This window comes from Crinia signifera, chromosome 2 (assembly GCF_055691185.1).
Source record: "Crinia signifera chromosome 2, ASM5569118v1, whole genome shotgun sequence".
NCBI lineage: Eukaryota > Metazoa > Chordata > Amphibia > Anura > Myobatrachidae > Crinia > Crinia signifera.
This window is the reverse complement of record NC_139218.1, coordinates 321,349,349-321,373,245: the sequence shown is the minus strand read 5'-3', so window position 1 is coordinate 321,373,245 and position 23,897 is coordinate 321,349,349. Positions and strand designations below refer to the sequence as shown.

Genomic DNA, 23,897 nt, shown 5'->3' with positions numbered 1-23,897 from the left:
AGGTGATAAAATGGAGAGTGATAAACCACCAACCAATCAGTTCCTACTGTCTTTTTTCAAATATAGCCTGTGACATGGCAGTTAGGAGCTGATTGGCTGGTGGTTTATCACTCTCTTTTTTATCACTTTTCAAGCTTAGTACATCTGGCCTTATGGGGCAGATGTATTAAGCCTTAACAAGAGATAAATGCAAGGGTGATAAAGAGAGATAAACGTCAATCATCTGCTAACTGCCATGTTACAGGCTGTGTTTGAAAAAAGTCAGTATTACCCCTTTCAGACATACTATCCGGGATTTTAGTCCCGGTTCAAACCCGGGTTTTTAAAAATCCCTGGTCCATTGCAGGTAAGCAGGACCCGGGATTTTAGAGGACTAAAATCCCGGGTAGACCCTTTCAGATATACCCTAGTCCCATGATTGTGCGCGTGCACGTGAAAAATCCCGGGATTTTGCTGTATGTCTGAAAGGGGTAAAAGCAGCTGATTGGCTGGATGTTTTTCTCTTTATCACCCTTGCATTTATTTCTTGCTAAGGCTTAATACATCTGCCCCAATATTTGCTATAGTTTCAGGACTTAAGCAAGTAGTATTCCTATCCCTGATATAGTAGAATTCTGCTAGCCAGTGCAAATGTTTTTATTACTTATGGTGTTGATTCAATTATATTATGAAAAATCTTGTTAATCCACAAGGAGGATTGCAGGAAAACATGCAATGTTGGAGGGTAGTGTAATCACCTTCAAAGGGTTTGAATAGGATAAAGTAAAAAAAAAAAGATTTGGTCTGTCAATGATTTATAGTGCATATCTCCGAATTAAAAGTACCTTGTGTTCTGTCTGCAGTAAGACCCAAACAATGGTGGCAGTGGCAGTGGTGGTATCCATATTCGTTCTGCTTAGCTCCACCCTCCTGGTTCTTCTGTATTGGAGAGGACTGAAAATTCGCAAGAAGCGAGCAATGAGGCGCTATCTGGAAAGGGGAGAGGTAAGTGCCAGCGTCTGATCCTAATGTGACCGTTCTCTCTTCTTTGTGTAATTGCTTTGTCACCAATGTGAAACATAAACAATATGAGACAATCTGCCTGGCACCTGTAGAAACACCTGTAATGGCCTGACAACACCTGAGTTGAATTTTGTGACTTGCTGCTTGCTACCACTAGATCATGATTATTGGCTGGGGATTAGGTGGCTGACCTAGTGCTGTAGACTGAGGAAGGAGTGGCTGAGGTGAATGTAAGAAGTTTTACTGTATGAAAATATTTAAGTGTAACCTTGTTTACCCCTTCTCAGTGCAATGATATGCTGGACCCATCAGAAAAGGCCAACACTGTGCAGGCTCGAATATTCAAAAGCACTGAGCTGAAGAAACTGAAGATTTTGGGTTCTGGTGTGTTTGGCACAGTGCACAAGGTAAAATGTCTGTCACAGAAATATCTCATGTAAATGTACCATCATACATTCCTCCTTCCCTCTCGGTCCTTAACATTCCTGCTTTTTTCTGTACAGGGTGTTTGGATTCCAGAAGGAGATTCAGTTAAGATTCCAGTCAGCATCAAAGTGATACAAGACCGCAATGGTTGTCAGACTTTCCATTCCGTAACTGATGTGAGTCAATAGAAATAGGATGCAGTGGATGCATTGTTCTACTATGGTTATGTTTAGCTGTTCCTATTTCATATACTGTATGAGGAACAATAGATAGCAAAAGTGACATGCAGAGCATGAAATATGCAATGCTGCAAACCAAAAGTTATATATTAAATGCAACTATATGTGTCTGCATGGTGCCTACTACAGAACTCTATGGAAACACCCCTGGTTACGGCCCTGCCTGTTCCATTATTACAATATTATGGCACAAAATAAAATTGATCAGTATACTTTAATAACCATTTTGCTGGGACTTTTTTTCATCATTGGAGAGAAATAAAATATCAGCCCTTCAGCTTCAAACTGTAATGTTAGAGACTTATTTGAAAAATGATACGAACAAGCTGATTGGTTGGTCCTTTATCTCTCCACTTTATCTCACTCCAATACATCATCGATCTGCCCCTTTGTGTTTGTAGTTTTTCCTTTAAGTGTACCCCACTTGCTTGTGCCACATGCCTCATTTATGATGTTCCATATAATGCAATTTAGAACTATTTAAAATCAAAGCAAAAAAACATACAAACAAGCAACACCTTGCTGTCTATGATGTTCTTGATTTACAGTTATGACTTTCTGTCTCCATAGCAAATGCTGGCAATGGGGAGTCTGGACCATCCCTGTATTGTGCGATTACTGGGTATTTGCCCAGGAACACAGTTACAGCTGGTCACGCAGCTTCTGCCAATGGGATCATTACTCCAAAATGTTCGCCAGAATAAGAACAGTGGTGGCATTTGCCCGCAAATGCTGCTTAACTGGTGTGTGCAGATTGCCAAGGTGAGTCTGTATATGAAGCAGCTATGCATTGGTGGAATGTATATATCTACACCTATGTTTCTTCTATAAGCTGTATAGTCCTCTGTGTTTATGGCTACCTGTCATGCTTTCCCCAGGGCATGTATTACTTGGAGGAACATCGCATGGTTCACAGAAACCTTTCGGCTCGCAACATCCTCATGAAATCTGGCAATCACGTGCAAGTGTCAGACTTTGGTGTGGCAGATCTTCTGTACCCAGACGACAAAAAGTATTGCTACAATGAGATCAAGGTGGCGTTTTACATTCCTATATTCCAAAATACAGTGTGCTATAGAAAAGTACTAGATATTGTTACACTTATTCATATACTTTACATTATTTTACATAGAAAATAATATTAACAGGGCAAATGTGTAATAGCAAATTGTAATCAATCAGAAGGGGAAACACATTGTATAATAAAGGCAAAACTCTGGTTGCTATGGATTACTACATAGTTTTTACTACAGTATTATGCACAGATTAATCCGTTTTTACCTGAGTTGACTTTAGATATTTCAAATACCTATAGTATTGGGTGAGTTATTCCTTATAACAATGAGACAGGAGTGATATATTTACCTTGGATATCGCTTTTCAACTTTTCTACCAATATAATATACAGTAATTAACACTAGTCCATTGCTACCTATAATCTAGAGTATGTATGAAATGATCACTCCATATTCATCTGTCCTACACTATCATAATTCGGGTCAAATTACTAGTGGGAGTTTTAAAAAGTGATAGATGTTGCCCATAGAAACCAATCAGATTCTAGCTATTATCCTTCAGAAGGTGCTAAATAAATAAGTAGAATCTGATTGGCTGTTATTGGCAACTTCTATCACTTGTAAAAACTCACACTTAAGTAAATTTATCCCTTATACTCCTTTCACACCAGCCTATTTTCCCGGGTTGGCCCCAGGAACGACCCAGGCCAAATTCTAGCTAGCAGGGTTGCTCCCAGGAATATAGGCCGGTGTGAATGGTACTTACTTGGCTTCCCGGCTTTTATGGCTTTGGCCGTGGTGCTGGAAGCAAGCACCACACTCTCTCTTGCCACTGGACCAGGAGGTACCAGTACACAGCTCCTGGTCACAGAGCCCACTACCACCCTCACACCAGAAAATGCATGGACTAGGTTGGTGTGAAAGGGGCCAACCCGGGGATGTCCCTGCATGGTCCTGGGACTGTATTCCCAGGTAAGTCCCTGCATTTTCTGGTGTGAAAGGGGTATTAGTATCCCTGTCTAGAAGTGCTCTGTAGGGCCGCGTGATTGGGTAAATATGGTCTTACTCAGTAATACCACTGGCTTTGTTTGTAGTGCTATTTTATGTTGTAACATTATAAATATGTAATGTCTTTGTGATATGAACTCTGATAGCCAATAATAATTGTAATGAATATAATGTGTACTCTTTAAATACATATTTAGGGATCTGCCATGGTTATCTTTATAAAGTGATGATATTTTTATTAATGTACTTTTTTCCCTCTAACTGTACACAGACCCCTATTAAATGGATGGCCCTGGAAAGTATACACTTTGGCAAATACACCCATCAAAGTGATGTATGGAGCTACGGTAAGCGTGATGGCTCATAGTCTTGCATTTCACTACAGCTGTAGCTAGTGCATTCACTCCTTCCTTTCACTTCTCCACCACCTAAAATTGTGATCTGACTTTACACCAGCAATAACCTCTGTTGTTGCATACAGGTGTGACATTATGGGAAATGATGACATATGGAGAAGAGCCTTACCCAGACATCCGTCTGTCCGAAGTGCCAGACCTCCTTGAGAAAGGAGAGCGACTCTCCCAGCCTCCAATCTGTACCATTGATGTCTATATGGTCATGGTGAAATGTGAGTCCTTAGTCTCTTTCCTTAACTATTGCCCCTATGTCTCTCTTTGGGTTCCTTCCAAATGAGCTGAACTCAGAAACATGTTTCCTCTCATGCATCATTCTTAGGTTGGATGATCGATGAGAATGTCCGGCCTACATTTAAGGAGCTGGGCAATGAGTTTACCCGCATGGCCAGAGACCCTCCTCGCTACCTGGTTGTAAAAGTAAGATGTGCTTCCTTTATTTACTACCTGCTGTATGTAATGTCTATAACAACCAAAGCAGTCATTCCACTACTCAAAGCACTATTCATTGTTATGTGTACCACAAAGTAATAATATATAGTATTAAAATTAGCAATTAGTTCATTGATAAATATACTTACAATCGCACCTACTGTATACCACCTATGTTGGGAAAACTTTAAAACTGATTAACTACAATACAGCGATGTGCTGTTATCTGTAACAACCAATCAGATTGTAGCAGTTACTAACCAAAGCAATTCTCAGGTTCCTATTGGCTATAATACCTGGCGCATGTAGCTTCGGTTTTATAAATAAGCTGTTAATCATTACAACTTGCAATGTTACTTTCCCCAGGTGTTTCTCTATTCTTCTTCTTTATCCCTGCTTATTTACATTCCCAGTGTGTATTTGTGTGTGTGTATATATGTATTATTTATTTATTATTAACAGTTTCTTATATAGCGCACACATATTATAGCGCTTTACATAGAATATTTGAACATTCACATCAGTCCCTGCCCCAGTGGAGCTTACAATTTATATTCCCTACAACATGTACAAGCACACAGACACTCTAGGGTTAATTTTTGTTGGAAGCCAATTAACCTATCTGTATATTTTTGCATTGTGGGAGGAAACAGGTGTACCCGGAGTAAACCCACACAAGCATGGGGAGAAGATACAAACTACTCCACATGTGATGTTGCTATGGGCAACCAATCAGATCCTGTCTACTATCTTGGGTGCTAAATAAATAAGAAGTAGATTCTGATTGGTTGCCCATAGCAACATCACATGTAAATTAGAATACACATCTTAGTAAATTTCCCCCTATGTGTGCAGATATTGGGATTTGCTGCCCCCTATGGTCAGCATTTCTCTATATTTCAGATTGAACAATACATTTAATCCTAAAAGTCAGCCATGTCCACATCATATCAATCAATGTGAGATAATGACACTCATTTAATATGACAAATTGACAAATATAAAACAGATATAATATTTTCTATATTGTAAAGACAATAACAGTCTGATGTGCCATTGCTTCTCTTCCCTGCACTGCACAGTAGGTCATATATGAATGTTATTAGGAATTATTGTGAGGTGCTTACTGTTTTTTTCTTTCTTGTACAGCGGGAGAGTAATTTTCTTCAGTCACCTCTTCCTGGAGATCCTCCACAGTTGTCTGAGAAAGTATCCGTGGAGGACACAGATACGGATTTAGACACAGAAGATGACAGTATTGGGCCACAGCCCAAAACACCTAACACTGTCTATGCATCTCGCCACAGAATAGACTATTCCCGGGTAAGTGCTTTCCAGGTTACACCCAATGGTATGACCACCAGGCAATTTACCATGAATCCTTTTTCACTGTGAAATGGTTCCTGAAGCAAAAAAAAAAACATATCACATCCTCGCTAAGGCAAACATTAACATAGAGAATAAGGAGGCACTTTCATCCAATGCAAATGTAGTCATAAGCAGGGCTGCCATCAGAAATTGTGTGGCCCGGGACTAACAAAATGAGTAGGGCCCCCCCTTCCTCTTCTCGAACACCTGGAATACCTGGTGAGATCTGTGTTGGCAACACTGTCCACACTACTCAACTTCTACATTGCTTCAAGGGAAATGTGACAAATTATACTTTATAAACTTCCATCTTGGGCCCTCTTTATGTTTCCATCCTGCCCCCCCCCCTCCCCCTCCCAGTGGCTACCCCGGTCATGAGTACCGGTCATGAGTACCTTGAGTAGAAAACACAGAGCATATGTGTGGACCAGCAGCATGATTGGCACCGCTGAACTCGCGGGTGACGTCATCAGTAGCAGACAAAGCCTACTCACATAGAAGGGCACCATAGCCAAAAATAAATATGGCCGACGGCAGCCGACGCATATGGAATGACGCTAGCACCGACGCAGCGCGATCAGGGCCGTCTTTTCGTATGGGCTTAATGGGCACTTGCACAGGGGCCCCAGGTGTATGTGGGCCCTATGCTGATAGCTGAGGATCCCCTTTTTCCAGGGATACCAGAATTTTGAAAATCGGCCCTGGGGAACTGGAGATATCCAACTTCAAACAGCAGTCCACATCCGACCTGTTAAATGCAATTCCCAGTCATATTTCTCAGGTTCTCTCTGACTTAGAGTTTTACTGAGAGTATATTCCAAAAGTTGGGACTCTCTCTGTCGGCACTAGCAGCTTATCTCTATCATGCCCAAAACCAGAGATATCAGCCTTCCAGCAGCCGGTCCCTGCTTCAGCTCCAAACATCTGGTGTACAGTTTTATATTTATCAATGGATTTTCAATGGATTTCTCTGGCTCCTGATCTCTGATCCCCAAGTTCCCAGCACCTCCTGAAAGTTGGGATTCTAGGCTTTTATACTATTGAAGGCTAAGAAATCTATTTCCAGATAATGGCGATATCTGCAGTCAAATAAGCTGCACTTCCACCGGAAAATGACGAATATTAAGCCCACTCCATTATCCAACCCTCCCCATTATCAATGGATTTTCAATGGATTTCTCTGGCTCCTGATCTCTGATCCCCAAGTTCCCAGCACCTCCTGAAAGTTGGGATTCTAGGCTTTTATACTATTGAAGGCTAAGAAATCTATTTCCAGATAATGGCGATATCTGCAGTCAAATAAGCTGCACTTCCACCGGAAAATGACGAATATTAAGCCCACTCCATTATCCAACCCTCCCCTGCGTATAAAACACCCCCTACCTCCCTGGAAGTAATTTACAAGGGACCCTTCATTCGGCTCAGTGCCCCCTTCCACACATTATTGTTCGCCCTCCCACCACCTGTGCAGTAAAGGAGTAATTAGCAGAAGTTACTGCTCCAGGTCCTACATGTTGAATGGAACACCCCCTGCCACCTGTGGGACATCAAAGCTGCTGCTGATAGCAATCCCCCACCCCTAGGAGGGGAGAATGGGTAAGGGCCCCAGTGCATTGCTTTGCCCAGGGGCCTACACTGCTGTTAAGACGGCCCTGAGCACGATCGGCGGCCCAGCCAAGTGGAAATCTGGACCAGCCCACCGGGAAATGGCCCGGTTTCCCGGCGGGCCGATCCACCCCTGAATATAGCCTAATAGCAATAACAATACTTTCTGGAATTTTTTGTTGGATAATCCTGCTATATCACAAATTTGAAGAAATGGATATATGAGCTATCCCAAATAAGCAGTTAATTTTAATTGATGCCCGGTATGCAGAAAGCCCCAGCGGCTGAGAGTATGCGGCAATACATTTTTATGATTGGTGGTATAAACAGGGAGTCCTGCAGATCTTTGATCTGGACTTTGTGAACATTATTGATACCATTTATCTTCTGAGGAATTGAACCAATTTTTATTGATTCAATGATTATATTGTGAATTATGTATGTAATTCCTTTTATTTTTCATTTAATTTAAAAGTTATTTTTACTAATACATTTCTTGATATTTTTGATTCTTCAATCATGTGGCGCTCTCATATATATATATATATATATATATATATATATATATATATATACATATATATATATATATACAGTCCAAACTCCGGCACTCCCCAATATGCTGCTGTCGTTTCTTACCCTGGTGCCTTCCTTGGGAGTAAATTCCCTATGTAGACGATTGTAGGCAAATGAGGCGTCACTCAGGGATTTGGTGCAAAAGATCAAGGCAATTTATTCTTCCGACATGTTTCGAGCACGTAGGCTCGTCCTCAGGGAACAAATGCATGTACAAACAAAACGTGCTAAATACCCAGCAAAGGTCCCACCCCAACAATTAATTAAGAGGCATACTCACCTGCGTCCACAAGTGTGTTGTCTTCCGCGTTGGTCCGTTCAGTAGCCCGGGGTATGCGAGTGACATCATCTCAGGCGCCAGCCTACGGCGGCGCCTTGCGTATTCTGTCACAGGCAATCTCCTCCCAGCGTCTGACTGACGTCGGCGGCTTGACGCTGCACTCCCTGGGCCGCAGGTGTTGCCATGGCGATATGTACACAACTGAAAACACAAAAAATACATAATAAGAAGAGCATTTAAATATGCATATAAATAATGATATATAAAGAAAGTGTCACAATACATTTAAAATCAAGGTCTGTGTGTTCACAGAGGAGTAAACATGTTTCCTTTTGAATAACCACCAGAAAGGTGGGATCTTATAACCGTAAAAAATCATCTATTCAAGATTTCAAATTTTAAATAAACTGATCTATGTCAGAATTAATATAATTATTTATCTTTGTAATATTATAATTCCCTGCACTTAGATGTGATGAAACAACAAGTGATAGTCAGAACTCTATGGGGTTTACATCACAAAAAGTGATGCAATCCCATCTGCTCATTTAATCCCCTAGGGGAGATGGTATCTAATACAAAAATCCATCTGGCTTCTGCTTGTAAAAGGCGTTTGCCTCTGTTGCCTCCTCTAGCTGAGGCAGGTATGTGGTCAATTATTTTAGACCTGATACTTGCTATGCTGTGTCCCTTTTGCACACAGTGTCTAGCCACAGGCTGATCACTAGTGCCTGAACTTAGTGCATGGCGTATGGCAGTTCTATGATTCGCCATGCGCTCTTTGAACTGACATTCTGTCTTGCCCACGTAGTAAAGACCACATGGACAAGACAGAATGTACACCACATAGCGGCTGGTGCATGTGAGGGGGTACCTGATGACATATTGGCGTCCTGTGTGGGGGTGGCTCACAGATTTTCCTGGCAACATTGATCTACATGTTGTACACCCAACACATCTGTAACAGCCCGCAGGCCTAGACAGAAAGTGTGTGGGTGTCTCTTCTTTCATGAGCCCAGTTATATCCACTTTTACCAGCATATCACCCAGATTTTTGCCCCGTTTGTAGGCCGGCATAATTCTTGTATTTTTGAGACTTTTCAATTCTTTATCAGTATTGATTAAGGGCCAATGTCTTTTAACCTGCTTGGTGACCTCAGCACTGCCATTGGCATACTGCGTCACCCATGGCATCCGATTAAGAATATCTGTGTTGGATGATTCTACAGATACCGGCATGCTGGCGTTCCCAAGTACCCTGTCCTTGGCTGCTAAGAGATCCTTCTTTTTATATCCCCTTTCCAAGAACTTTTGTTGCATGAGCTCTAGGTCCTCCCGTTTTTGGATGGGGTCACTGGTAATTCTCCCCACTCTCTAATAGCAATAACAATACTCTCTGGAATTTTTTGTTGGATAATCCTGCTATATCACAAATTTGAAGAAATGGATATATGAGCTATCCCAAATAAGCAGTTAATTTTAATTGATGCCCGGTATGCAGAAAGCCCCAGCGGCTGAGAGTATGCGGCAATACATTTTTATGATTGGTGGTATAAACAGGGAGTCCTGCAGATCTTTGATCTGGACTTTGTGAACATTATTGATACCATTTATCTTCTGAGGAATTGATATTTTTGATTCTTCAATCATGTGGCGCTCTCATATATATATATATATATATATATATATATATATATATATACATATATATATATATATATATATATATATATACACATCAACAAACTTGTCTGGAGTGCCGATTACCCCTTATCCTGTATATATATACACATATATATTTAGATGACCAATGTTAGTGCAGATGATCTGGTGCTGCATCTTTGGATGCAGCAGCAGATTAGAGAAGCAGGTTGGGAGTGACTATTTACATATTTTATTGTTTTCTCCTGGGGCATTAGCATATTATCGGACAGCTGCTGTGTGCAAAGACATAGCAGCTGTGTGATTTGTGCATCTGTAAATCAGGCCAAAAACCCTGTTACCTCTCTATCTGCTTGAAAAAAATTCACCTTCATAGTCACACCTAGGGACTTTTACCATAAATACTATTAAGTGTTGTAATCAATGTTTTTGTATTTCAGAGTCAGAGTGTGCAGAGTTCTCATGCCGGATATCTCCCTATGAACCAGAACAGCGGCACCATCAGTAAAAAGGTAACAAGATTATTCAGGACGAAATGAAAGAGATACTAGTTCTGTTCCTCTGGTGCATATCTAAGGGCCTAATTCATGTCTGTACGCAACGGCTGATGTTCATGCAAGGGAAGATTATGGTACTTGTGTATTATCTGGGCGCCCGATTTTTTTCATCACATGCCACTACTTAAGGCATGCAATGCGATTTTTGATTGTAAAGACCCTATTTTTAATTGTATAGTCACCCATGGGTGATTTCATACCCCCACTATCCAACTACGCATGGAGTTGATTTTATATAGTGTGGCGAGCGCAGCGAGCCCCGCGAGGGGACGTGGATTTCTTTACATGTATTACATGAAAAATCGCATCGCATGAATTATATGCCACTATATTGCATGCGATGCGATGCAATACAATGAAAAAATCGGGCGCCCAGATATTACACAAGTACCAAGATTATTAGCAAACTGCCTATGTGCTGTTATCGCATGCACATACACGAGGGTTGCACTGCTTGCACGTTGTCACAGAGTGATTGGCAGGAACTGACCATTTGAAAGTGTTAATGGGAAGTTTAACGGGAGTGTTTGGGAAAGGCAGGCGTGTCATGGCGGTTTTCAGTGCATGTTTCTTCTGATGGCTGCATGATCACACATGCTGATACATTGAGAGTCAATGCTGCTGTGGCCAATCTGCGTAGCTATAGAACAACCTTAGCTTTGATGTGTATGCTCTGTAATGTGGCCTTTATTCAGGTTGGATCATATATGCTAAGTTGCTCACAGCAGCTGAGGATATACAATCCTTCGCAGTGCAAATGCAGGAGGAGGAGATGCATTTGTATTTGCTAAAATTGCCATGCCATCACAGGGGTAAATCAGACTTGATTGCATGATAATCGAATGGCTGTGAATGTGTACGGCTCATAGTAAGCATGAGGTCATCCTGTGATGAAATCCAGAGACTTTTTTTTAAATCGCTGGCCGAATGCAAGTTGATTGACATGAAGCCGGTGTTTGGGGGTGGTAACGAGCCGTTTACTGGGAGTGTCAGAGAAAACAAATTGGCAAATGAGCAACCCAGCGATCAGATCTGAATAACACCACAGTTCAGAATGAACTTGCAACCGTTGGTCGACTTGCACGCAGTGGACCTTGACAGGCCGAGTAAACTGTGTGGGAGGTGCAGTACTTGGCCTCTTAAACACCAGCTAGCTCTACCCACATGCCTCCCCATGAATGCCTCTGCCTGTCAACCAGGCAGAGGTGTTGCCACTACAGTCCTGCACGTGTGCTTAACGGGTCCGGCAGGTGCACAGTTTCCCTATTATGGGAATGAGGGCCGGTGAATGCGGTTGGGATTGATCTTGCAATGAGTCCGCCGGGCATCTGCTCTCATTCCTGGGCAGCAGCTTCACTTTTATAACACTTCTAACAATAGCAACTCCGTAGCCTAGAGAAGCGTACAAACATGTATTGGGCCTAAATGTGCACAGTATGTTGGTTTGAAAAGCTTTCTTATTCACATTGCGGCATGGAATAGATTTTGATCGCATTCCCAGGATTGTGGCATATTCCTTTAGTAAATACAGACAGCTTCAAGAAACACTTGAAAATAACATGTGAGGTTCTAGTAAATCTGTTATGATGAGACCCAGGAATGTCATGTTTTACAGTACATTGCTTAACCCCTTTAGTGATGGCTTTTTCTGGGGCATGGCCAACCTCTGTTCTGCCCCAGCAATACTCACCACTGAGGATGCTGCCGCTGCTCCCCTGCTGCTGCTGTTTCTCCATTCCTACTTTTGGGTATTTGGCTGTTCCAGAGTCCGAACGATCGATAAATTATGCTTTATATTTATAATGCCAACATATTGGCAGGGCGGTCCATTTACATTTCTTTCACAATCTAAAGATGCATATACATGGGAGATTTTGGATATGTACGATATTGACTATGCCATTTCCCTTAAACTCCTTGGAGCCCGGAACCATACAATTGTGACTATATTTACTTGAAATTGTCACGATGAATGAACTCGACCATACAAGAACACAAGACTGTATACAATATGGTCAAAATTGTCTCACCTGCAAGATTTTTTCTTGTGATGCCGATCCCATGGGGGCAAGCTTTGGCATCACAAGCTGTGTACACACGGTGAGGTTTGTGCTAACCTTTCTTCCACTCGTATCGCACCGCGTGTATGCACCTTAAGATCAGGGACATGCACATTGCAGCCATTAAGAGCAGCTCAGTTCTAATCCAGTAATCCTAACACTGTGATTTTTGTATTCTGGGAGAAACTCAAAGCAAATCTATGTGGACATGGAAAAAATATGTAACATCCATGTCAGACAAAACTCTAGCGCTGTCATTTCTATTCCATATTCCAGTAAAATGACCATTTTCATAGCTATAAGGTAATGTTGGAGGAGCCATTATCTTATATTGGTGTGCAGTGTAAGAGTGACGCTTTTCCTTCTCCTACAGGGTACATTGCATCGCGTGGAGCCAAGTCCCCGGCGTGTGAGCAGGAGAAGAGAGGATTCTTTAGGCCGCACAGTGTCTGAATCATCAGAGGGTTGCTGTACTTCCTCTGACATGGAGACAGCTGAGGAATTGTCATGTGGGGGTGGTAGCCTGAGTCTTAGCCCTCGCTCACGTTTAGACAGTGCCTATCGCTCCCAGAGAGAGAGTCTCCTTGCAGGGACCCCAGATGCGGACTGCGAGTACATTATGCCGGAAGTTAGCCAGGGAGGTATGTATACATTTATAATTTGCCAACCCCAGTTTAACTATCATTGAAATGAGACGGTCATGTGGGTACGGTATCTTAGGTCGACAATGTTTTTCACAGCTTTGTGTGTCCATATTAATAACTAAGCACATGGACCCTCCATAAGTGTACTACGTCCCCTTGCGTGGCTCTCTTCGCTCACCATGCTTGGTGCCTCACTACGCTGCCTTTACTCTTTATATTCGGGGATGGTAAAGTAGGAAAAAGTAAAAAAAAATACACGTTGACCTTTTGCTTGTGTCAACCTTTTGACCACAGGGTGTCGAACTATTGGTTGTCGACATACCATCCAGGTACCTGATCATGTATACAGTATAAAAGGATTGTTTACTGATTTGACGGTTTTCTACTTTGTAAAGGCCCCATCCACTAGTGCGATATTGCCACTTTTTATGCGATTCTGACGCATTGCTCTGACGGAGTGCATAATAAGTGACACATTGCATGTCATTTACCTGTGATTGTGATGTGAGGCGCGTTCCCATGCGCCTCGCATTGCAGTCACAGATCCTACGGGCTGGCATGAATATATGTCGCAGCTCGTAGCCCTGCTTAGGATTGCATACGATCAATGTATCATATGCCATCCTGCCCCCCCCCGGGAACCACGGGGTGAGTTGGCAGGGTATTGCATGCAAGGTACCTCGCCCTAGTAAACGGGGGCCTTTAAATTATAGCATGGCTCTGTGAAGTCAGACGGTAACTTTGTTTGTTTGTTTTTTTACTCAGTAATTTGTTTACATGAGACCAGATTACAAAAAAAAAAAAACACACAGTTGATGGAGAACAAATCAAAACAAATCTTTCCTTGGTAGTTACTAAAGCCCCCCATACACGGTCCTTTTAACGGATCCAATCTGTGCTGAAACAGCACACATCGTATCGGATCGCATCCCTTGTGCATGCAGTGTGCATGCACTGCGATCCGATACGATGTTTACCTAGTACAAACAGTATGTGCAGCACACTGCACCGTACTATGTGATCGCATAGTACAAAACGGAGCCGGTGAAAACGGAGCGTGTATGGGCTCCTTAACATTGATCCCAGCAACTGAATCACTGCCCAAAGTTAAATACATTAGAGGTTAAATGTAAAGTGTGGGCTGATGTCACACAAGGCTGTTGCTGCAAGTGCAGCCACATTAAAATTCTAGAAATTATAATCCAATCTTCACATGTATTTAGATGTTCTCTACCAGTATACTGCTTCCAACGGTTACATAAAACCAGAATCGGGGATAGCACATATTATTATTGTTTATTTATATGGCGCCACAAGGGATCCGCAACACCTAACAATACATAAATGAGCAAATAACAAATTACAGTACAAGGCAATTTAGGACAAGTACATGGGACAATTGCATCAGGGGACAGGGGACGGAAGCAATTATTAGGGTGGCAGAGATATAAAGGGAAATTTACTAAAGGAAATTTGTAAAAAAAAATAGGTGTATTTGTATCCAGAAATACACTTATTTTTGACATTTACTATCCTGAAAATACGGCAATTTGTATTGATGTGCTATCAATACGAATACGAATTGCCGTATTTTCGGGATAGTAAATGTCAAAAATAAGTGTATTTCTGGATACAAATACACTGATTTTTTACAAATTTCCTTTAGTAAATTTCCCCCTTATTCTAAGAAAAACACATGAAAATAGGAGAGGGCCCTGCTCATCAGAGCTTACATTCCAAAGGGATGGGTCAGACAGACAGGGGTGACACAGAAGGGGTAGAAGTGAGCATAAACAGAGGGTTAGGATGAGAGATCCTAGGTCTTGAGATCCCATTTAATGTTTTGAAGGGATGTGGAGAGTCTGATAGGCAGGGGTAGATAATTCCAAAGATAAGGAGCACAAAGGCCAAAACCTTGGAGTCGGGAATGGGAGGAAGTAACCAGTTGGCAGGAGATGCAACATGCATTTGTGGAGTTAAGAGAGCGGGAGGAAGTGTGAAGAGAGATATGGTCAGATATATAGGTGGGAGAGGAATGATGATAGCTTTGTAAGTGAGTGTGAAGAGCTTGAATTTTATTCTGAAGGGAAAAGGGAGCCAAGAGAGGGGATGGGGGCATAGTACATACGGCGAGGAAGATGAACCAGGCAGCAGCATTAAGGATAGATTGGAGTTGAGAGAGGGTGTTTGTCAGAAAGGCTAGATAGGAGGAGATTACAGTTGTCCTGTCTGGAGATTACCAGTGAGGGGATGAGGGTGTAGCATCCTGGGTGAGGTCCGATCCTAGAAATATTTTTGAGGTGGAAACGACAGGTCTGTGAAAGGTGCTGAATGTGAGGCAGAAATCAGATAATTCAGGAGGAAAGGGACAGAGAAACTAGTTATGTTACCCTGGTGCATATCTGCTGCGAGTACAGCCAAATAACTAAGGGCCTAATTCATGTTTATAAGTAATGTTCAGGGAATGGAGTGATTATAGGCAAACTACCCATGCCTGTGTGCATTCTATTGAATTCTGACTTGCTAGGCAAAGAATGTCCACCTTATAATGGGGCAGATGTATTAAGCCTTAACAAGAGATAAATGCAAGAGTGATAAAAAGAGATAAACATCCAGCCAATCACCTGCTAACTGCCATGTTACAGGCTGTGTTTGAAAAAAGTCACTAATGAGCTGATTGGCTGGACGTTTATCTCTCTATATCACCCTTGCATTTATCTCTTGTTAAGGCTTAATACATCTGCCCCAATGTATTATAAACTTTGCAGATTGGGAGACTACATACAAAAATGATTTTACTGATTTTATGGGGGAGATGTACTAAGCTTTGGAGAAAGATAAACCAGCAGATCGGCCCCTAACTGTCATTTTCCCCCAAACCACGTCTGTATGATGACAGTTAGAAGCCGATAATTTATCTCTCGCCACTTTATATCTCTTAATACATGTCCACCTTAGTGTATTTAAAAAGTGTAGACACTCACATCAAATAAATGGAGAATAATTCACTCTGTCCACAAAACCAAGTGTCACATCTTTTCACATTCTGTTACAGACCTGTCACAGGATGGTACATTGACATCCATTGGATCCAGATCTGTGACCCCATGCTTAACCACTGCTGGTGAAGAGGATGATGAGGAGGAATATGAGTACATGAACAGGAAAAGACAACTTTCAGAGAGTCTCGAGTATGAGTACATGGACATCAGAGGGACAAGGAATGTGAACATTGAACGTGCAACATCTACGCATGAGGGCACTAAGGACAGTGATTATGAATATGGGAACAAGGAGGAGTATGAGTATATGAATGAACAGGCAGGGAGCAACCACAGCCAAGAGCTGGGGGAAGAGGACACAGAGTACACGTACATGAACCGAAGTGGCAAAATGAGAAAAGACAGCACATCAGGTGACAAACAGGGATATGAGGACATGAACCTTATTGCCACCCGGCCTAAGTCCTCAGACAAACCTCCAGTAATCCCACAGACATGCCACAGAGAGGCACTGCAGAAAGGGTACATTCAGCCTCTACGGGAACTGGAGGTAAAAGACTGTGCATTTGATAATCCGGATTACTGGCACAGCCGATTGTTTGTCAAGAGTGACCTGCAACGGACATAAATAAGACAGATGCAATAAATCTGCAGGACAATCTCTCTCCTACACCACTTCTGTTCACTTCTGAAGTCCTATGCGGGATGCAGGTTGGATTTTAGAGGTTTTCAGTGGAAGGGACCATTTAAAGAGGTATATGGTTGGCATTAGCAGTAGTGCTCCTGTGAGTGGCATGGATTTATTGTATATACTTGTCACTGCACAGAGCGGTCTTGGATCAGGCATTAGCTAACTACAGACCAGTCATGAAGATTATTCTATGGGGAATTCATAGTGACGGCTTATTACACTGGCATTACCTTGTTCACTCCGCATTCTGACATTATTTTTTATAGTACATGTGCATGTTTATACAGTTTATAAACACGGTTGTGAGAAAAATAGCATTTCAGTGTTATATTATATAAAGACTCATATAGCACATTTTCCTAAATAACAGACCACAAGTTGCCACAAATGGTAAGGATTTTGTACACATTTGAGCATTTTATTGAAAACATATTCTTATAGATAGTAACAATCAAACGTTGTCATATTATAACTATTCTCCCATTTGTAGATGGATCTGACCTGTTCTTTAGTCATACAGATATATTATGCAGCATGGGATTACATTACCATAGTACCACTAGTAGTCAGAGAAAGCAGTCACTAAAGACCACAATGCAGTATTCTAACGTATTGGTAATGCCATATACACACAGAGTACATTCACAATACAACGACAACATCAAATGTTTAAACTATATAGCACATATGGCTGTGCAAAAGGGGAAAATAACACATGGCTCTAACATATACTGAATATTATGCAGCCATAGTGAACTTCCACCTTGAAAATGTCCTGAAGATTGTTCATAGCACTTAGTATTGGGGTATTCTCTTGATGCATATTTCAGAGAAATTCATGTGGAAAAAAACACTGTCAGCTACTATAATACACTGCCATCATTTGACCTTTAATAACTAAATACTTCTTACCAATAGAGTACGCTTGTCACTGAATATGTACCATCTTTCTTTAAGTGGTTCACTGCCAGGTGCCAGCCATGATTGATATGTATTCATATACATACCATGGAAGTAGCCAGACAGGGTTAGCACATTTGATTGGAAGATGATCACCAGCAATACTCTGGGCCTTTAATCTGCTATCATTTGCTAATGCTGCTCAAGGAAAGCCACGAAATTGTTGCACATTACAGTACATCTTGTAGGCAAATGAAAGAATGCTAAAATGATGTGAATCATTTGCATTGCAAAGAAGTCAAAGGAATTCCATTATAGGTTTCAGACCACTTAGGAGAAAATAACATTCTCCTGGTTATGGTGTGAAATATGTTGTTTTGTTAAGTAGTATAACTTTTCTATATAAATCTGTTGTAATATAATGATGACATATGGCATTAAAAATAGTAATTTTGAAATAAACTATTAAATCAAAGAAGGATGAACATGGACAGAGAGCGGGAGATCCTCTGCCTAATTTTTTTTTAATAATGACAATGATTTATATATGATCTGTACAATAACTGATATCAACTTTCTGATAGTTCACTTTGTTTCTTGGCCAATTCATGAACAAATAGGAAACTAATAAATATGTTACCTGTGTGAAGAAAAAAAACTATGTATATGTATACACTGTATGTATATATATATATATATATATATATACAGTGGTCGAAGTGGGGCGGTATACGGGGGTATGGCATACCCCCACTTTAATCTGAAGATTAAAAAAAAAGTTTTTTTTCCCCCTCAGGATGCTCTCTGATCACTCAGCAGCACATATTGTGCTTTTGTAATACCCCTGTACAACGGGGCAGTCTGGCAGGGGACGTTGATGGACAGGGGGGTGTCCGAAGGTGCGCACTATATTCACTCTTTACTTTTCCATACCCCCACTTCAAAATTTCCATACCCCCACTTCAAAATTTCCACTTCGACCACTGTATATATATATATATATATATATATATTATTGTTCAGGTACATGGAGTAGCAATATTACACTCACTGTATTCATTCAGTTATAGTTTACTGATCGTCACTACACTGCTTAGGACCTTCTGGGCAATGGTATGCCTATGTTCACTATGGTCCTACTGCAGTAGGAATAGTAGGCTGAAGAGTTTAGTAGTTAGGCAGCAGGCTCCAGGTTTGCACTATAAGACGACCAATATCAGTACAGTTTGGCAATAGGCAGAAGACCTATTCATTTGAGGACAATGTGGATATTCCACTGAGATGTGTAAGGCCTTGTACAAGCAGGGATTAGGCATGTTGTTTATGCCTATTAAACTTGCTCTGATACTGATAGTCTAAAGACAAGTATCATATTCAGCGTTGCCTTCATCGAGCAGGTAATTAATGAATGCGCTACAAAGTGTTGTCTGTTCTTAACAATCGTTTTTTTCTAACTCCTACTGTATGTGTACAATCCTTTGTCTGTTAATTCTATACTAAGTAATATGTGACAAGTTTATATGAAATAATTAGTTTGTTTGCTACATAGTAAAATATGTTTGTTTTTACACATAAATGCTATCACATCCACCTTTCCTAAATTCTAGCCATATGGCTCGATTTAGCACACCATTGACCACGCCACACCTTGTGATTTTTCTTGATGACAGCTACTTTAATTCTTTTGCGGGATTCTTTTTTTTAGAATCCAATCACTATTCATGGAGGAGTAGCTTACCTGTGCTATGCATGTCCTGTCAAATGCTGCAAAAAGGGAAGGGTGTAAGTGGACACACTCACACAGGGCGGTAGAGAACCTGTTTGGGCCCCTGTACTTTTCAGGGGGGGTGGCCTAACCATGGGAGGTGTGGCCATATACCTCCATGGCCCACTACAGACCAGCATACAGCACCATGTGCTAGTTTGAGAAGAGCAGCTGCTGCCAGGTAATGGGGGCCCCACTGCGCCACTCCATCAGAACTGGGCCTTGGAGAATTAGAAACCCCCCCCCCCCCCCCCTCTCGGCACCACTGCACACACAGATACGTTTAGGGGAGCTATTGGTTCTACATGCTATCTATAGTGGTATAGAGTATAAAACCCTTTGCATGTGTACCATAAACATACACATGGTACAGGTGAATATTTTGTGGGCAGAGCCAATACTCACTTCTACTGCACACATGTTGGATTGGGTTTGCTTTAAAGACATTGCAGCCACATTTTCATAGCCAAACAGCATTTGTGTAGTGGAATGTGTGTTCCTCTTTCAAGGCAGAAAGCACCAGTGTTCAAAGCTTCATTGTGATACCACGCAAAAAGTAACTGGGAACAGATAGGGAGAGATCCTACGGATTCTCAATGTGCTTCCGCTGTGTGCAGGGACAGTCGCAGTCCCCTTTAGCTAGTGACATTAATGCCTACTGCTTGCACCTCTAACAGCAGTGTCACTTGCTTTGTGTATTTCCTCCTGTGTTGTACATTTTTGTGAATTGACCTTGTATGAACATTTCTATTCAGAGTCTATTTTTGTAGGTTATTTTTGTACTGTTCCAACATGCGATGAGAAGTGTGTGACAGCTGGCGCTCACTCTATGGTGACAGCTGAATTTATCATATAAAGCACAATGTATAGGAGGGAATATGCTTGTAACTAGTCTTAGTCACCGGCTGTGAAGCAATTAATGTGTAAAGTAATATGATCAAATAAAATGTCTTTTCTATGCAAATAACATGGATGGTCTCAGTGAGTTTGTATCCTTCATCGTCATTCTTTATACCATTTGTGATTGGGCAGGTGCATATTGTAATATATGATAGGGGTTTGCCTGTTCTGAGTAGGGAGATGTGTACACATTGGTGCATATTGTAGTATGGTCCATTACCTTACACTGAATTATTCTTCCACCAAATTACCTGTGGGGGAGGGGACTGGTCCCTCCTCGCGATGTGCCCACAAAGTTTTGTGGACACATCGCTATAGTGCAAGCGCTTTGCTACACAGTGAAGCGCTCACACATTACTGCCTGGCCTAGCTGCAAAGCCAGGTGCAGGCTTGCCTTGCTCTGGGCAGCCAGGGCATGCGTGTGATGTCACACATCCACAATGGCCCTCCCTCCGAATGGTCCAGATGGACTTTTTTTCCAGCCCGTGCCCTGAAAACACCGGACACGTGCATGTGTCGATCTACGATTTTGCAAGGGCGACTGATTAGCTGCTATGATCCGAAACCATTATACTATTTATTGTGGTTTACTAAAACTATGGGCCTAATTCAGACCTGACCACTAAGCACCCTTTTTCTCAAATGGACAAATCCATGTGCACTGCAGGTGGGATAGAGTTACATTAGGGTGGAGGGTGTTCTAAATTGCAGTGTAAACAATTATTATTTTTATTTATTAACAGTTTCTTATATAGCGCACACATATTCCGCAGCACTTTACAGAGGATATTTGAACATTCACATCAGTCCCTCCCCCAGTGGAGCTTACAATCTATATTCCCTACCACATGTACACGCACGCACACACAGACATTCAAGGGTTAGTTATGTTGGGAGCCAATTAACCTACCAGTATATATTTGGATTGTGTGAGGAAACCGGAATACCCGGAGGAAACCCACGCAATTACAGGGAGAATATACAAACTCTGCACAGTTAGGGCCATGGTGGGAATCGAACCCATGACCTCAGTGCTGTGAGGCAGTAATGCTAACCATTACACCATCCGTGATGCCCAAGCAGCGAGTATTTACCCTGCACAGAAACAAAATAACTCACCCAAATGTAACTCTCTCTATACATGTTACATCTGCCCCACCTGCAGTGCAGGATGGTTTTGCCCATTTGAGAAAAAAACATGCTTTGCGATCAGGTCTGAATATGGCCCAATTTTATTTAAACCTTTTGCTATGAGCAGATTAGATAGTGAGGGGTACAGTTACTAAGATGGGAGTTCTATTGAAGATGGGATGTTGCTCATTGCAACAAATCAGATTCTACTTATAATCCTCTAGGTGGTAAATAAATAAGTAGAATCTGATTGGTGGCAACGTCCCATCTTCAATAGATTACTCCTATCTTAGTAAATTTGCCCCTGCGTGTGGGTAACAGTTGCAAACTAAGGGGGTGATTCAGGTTTACTCGTCGTGAACCAAATTAGTCCCCTGCCCCGATAGTGGGGGTTTGTGCATTTGCATTTCTGCACATTCACAAACCCCGACTGCAAACGGTCTTGGCGATTTACAATGTTGCCCTTCACAGCGGGGAGGGAGGGATGGGGGCCATGGTGGCGCTGGGACATGGGAATGCCCAGTGTTTCATGGGTGTCCCCATGAATCTGCTAAGTGTTTCCATGGGTATGCGTGTGGGACAAGGTCTGCTGGGGGCAGGTGGCCGCCCTGTCTTCATTCCACCACCCAAGAAAAACAATTTTTACTGACACCCACAGCGCAAAAGATTACCAAGGTTTCTGCCCAGGGTGATATAGAGAAAGTCTTAGAACATTTTGGACAGGAAAAAGTGTTATAACACCCACTAGCGAAACCTATAGACAACTTACACTAATTTATAAGTGTCCACAATGAAAGTCTTTTTAAATAAACAATCCAGGAATCTGAAAAGACTCAAAAGAGAAGAAACATAGTGCAATCCTGCAATCATAGGTTGAGTAGATTTTATTCTTTATGTTGCATTCACATGTAGTTGTAATTAAAGCGCATATCACAAAAAAACTTATTTTATCATATGTTCCTCCAAATAGATTTCCTAGGGAACTCAAAAGAGCCAAAGATGGTGCAAATACTGTTTAAAAGTATAAACACAAAAACAATTTATTGGTAAACTCACAAAAGCAGATGATTAAAAGCATATCACCCATAAAGTGAAACGGACTCCAGGGTTTGGGAGGCGGAGGTTTCACCTTTAGCAGCGTCTCAGCGAGCAGCAAGGGATTCCGTCCTGATGATAACCTCCTCGGTCCTGGGTCCGTTCGGAGGTGGCGATGAGCTTAATCTCATTGCCACCACCGAACGGACCTGGGACCAAGGAGGTTATCATCAGGACCACAGTAATCCGGACTGGTGGACAATACCACTAGGCGACCCGCAACACCAATTAATAAAGCGGCCTTGGGTGCACATGCATACCCTCCAACAGTACCGATTTAGCCATTACAGTACCGTGTTTTAACGGCCTGTACCGCTTAAATCCTCCTGTACCAATTGTACTGTTTTTTTCTAGCTGCAGCACTTATTGTCAGGCACCTCCTCCCGCCTTCACCTCTCTCTCAGCCGAGGAGGTTGCGGGGACTCTGGGATGTGTAGTATCCGACACCTCCATATGTTCCCCCGGGAGCTTGAGGGGGATCCGCCTACAGTACTACAAATCCCGAGATGCCCCGCGGGGGAACGCAGCCGGCCCACCTCCCCCTGCTCAGGGATAGGCTGCGGTGAGATAATTGTCACCTGTGGGGAGTGCATGAATCACCGCGCGGCGCGCAGCAGAAGAGAAACGTGCCGGGCGGGGGACGTGGGGCAGGTAAGGTGATTTTAGGCATATTTGGTGACAGAGATCAGGAAGCGGCAAGCAGGGGGAGCTGTGTGACGTGCTGCTGCCCAGGAGGAGGGGGGCATGCTGGGCTCTTGTCAACATGACCAATGCTGTGTCCCCTGGATGTGCAGAATGCACCATTACATACCCTCCAACTGACTTTACCATTGAAAGTATAGGGGGGCTTGGCCACGCCCCTTTCACTGTGGTCACGCCCCCTTTACGTTTGTGTACCGATTTCTGCCCCTCAAATGTTGGAGGGTATGCACATGGCACCCTGTCCCCTGGCCCAGCCCGCAACTCAGTAAGGGGGAGGTATATAAACCACGAAACGCAAAAAGGAGGTAGAATTAAGCTTGCATTTCAGAAAGATGTAACAGCCCAATCCCTTAAGGGATAAAACCTTACTGCCCACTACATACAGTATGTTTCCATAAAACAAATAACAGACCTGATCGCTGA

The 23,897-nt window shown here is 42.2% G+C and overlaps 1 protein-coding gene across 1 annotated transcript in view; it reads left to right on the top strand.

Annotated features, from left to right (window-relative positions):
- Nucleotides 1-20,613, top strand: part of ERBB3 (erb-b2 receptor tyrosine kinase 3) — a 99,775-nt gene extending 79,162 nt beyond the window's left edge. Inside the window, exons 17-28 of the mRNA XM_083169172.1 lie at nt 843-984; nt 1,290-1,409; nt 1,506-1,604; nt 2,238-2,429; nt 2,546-2,701; nt 3,963-4,038; nt 4,173-4,319; nt 4,427-4,524; nt 5,686-5,859; nt 10,468-10,539; nt 13,018-13,285; nt 16,344-20,613. Coding sequence (XP_083025298.1) covers nt 843-984; nt 1,290-1,409; nt 1,506-1,604; nt 2,238-2,429; nt 2,546-2,701; nt 3,963-4,038; nt 4,173-4,319; nt 4,427-4,524; nt 5,686-5,859; nt 10,468-10,539; nt 13,018-13,285; nt 16,344-16,918 — 2,119 coding nt within the window. The 3' untranslated portion in view covers nt 16,919-20,613. The remainder of the gene's footprint in view (nt 1-842; nt 985-1,289; nt 1,410-1,505; nt 1,605-2,237; nt 2,430-2,545; nt 2,702-3,962; nt 4,039-4,172; nt 4,320-4,426; nt 4,525-5,685; nt 5,860-10,467; nt 10,540-13,017; nt 13,286-16,343) is intronic.
- The last annotated feature ends 3,284 nt before the right edge of the window (nt 20,614-23,897 follow it).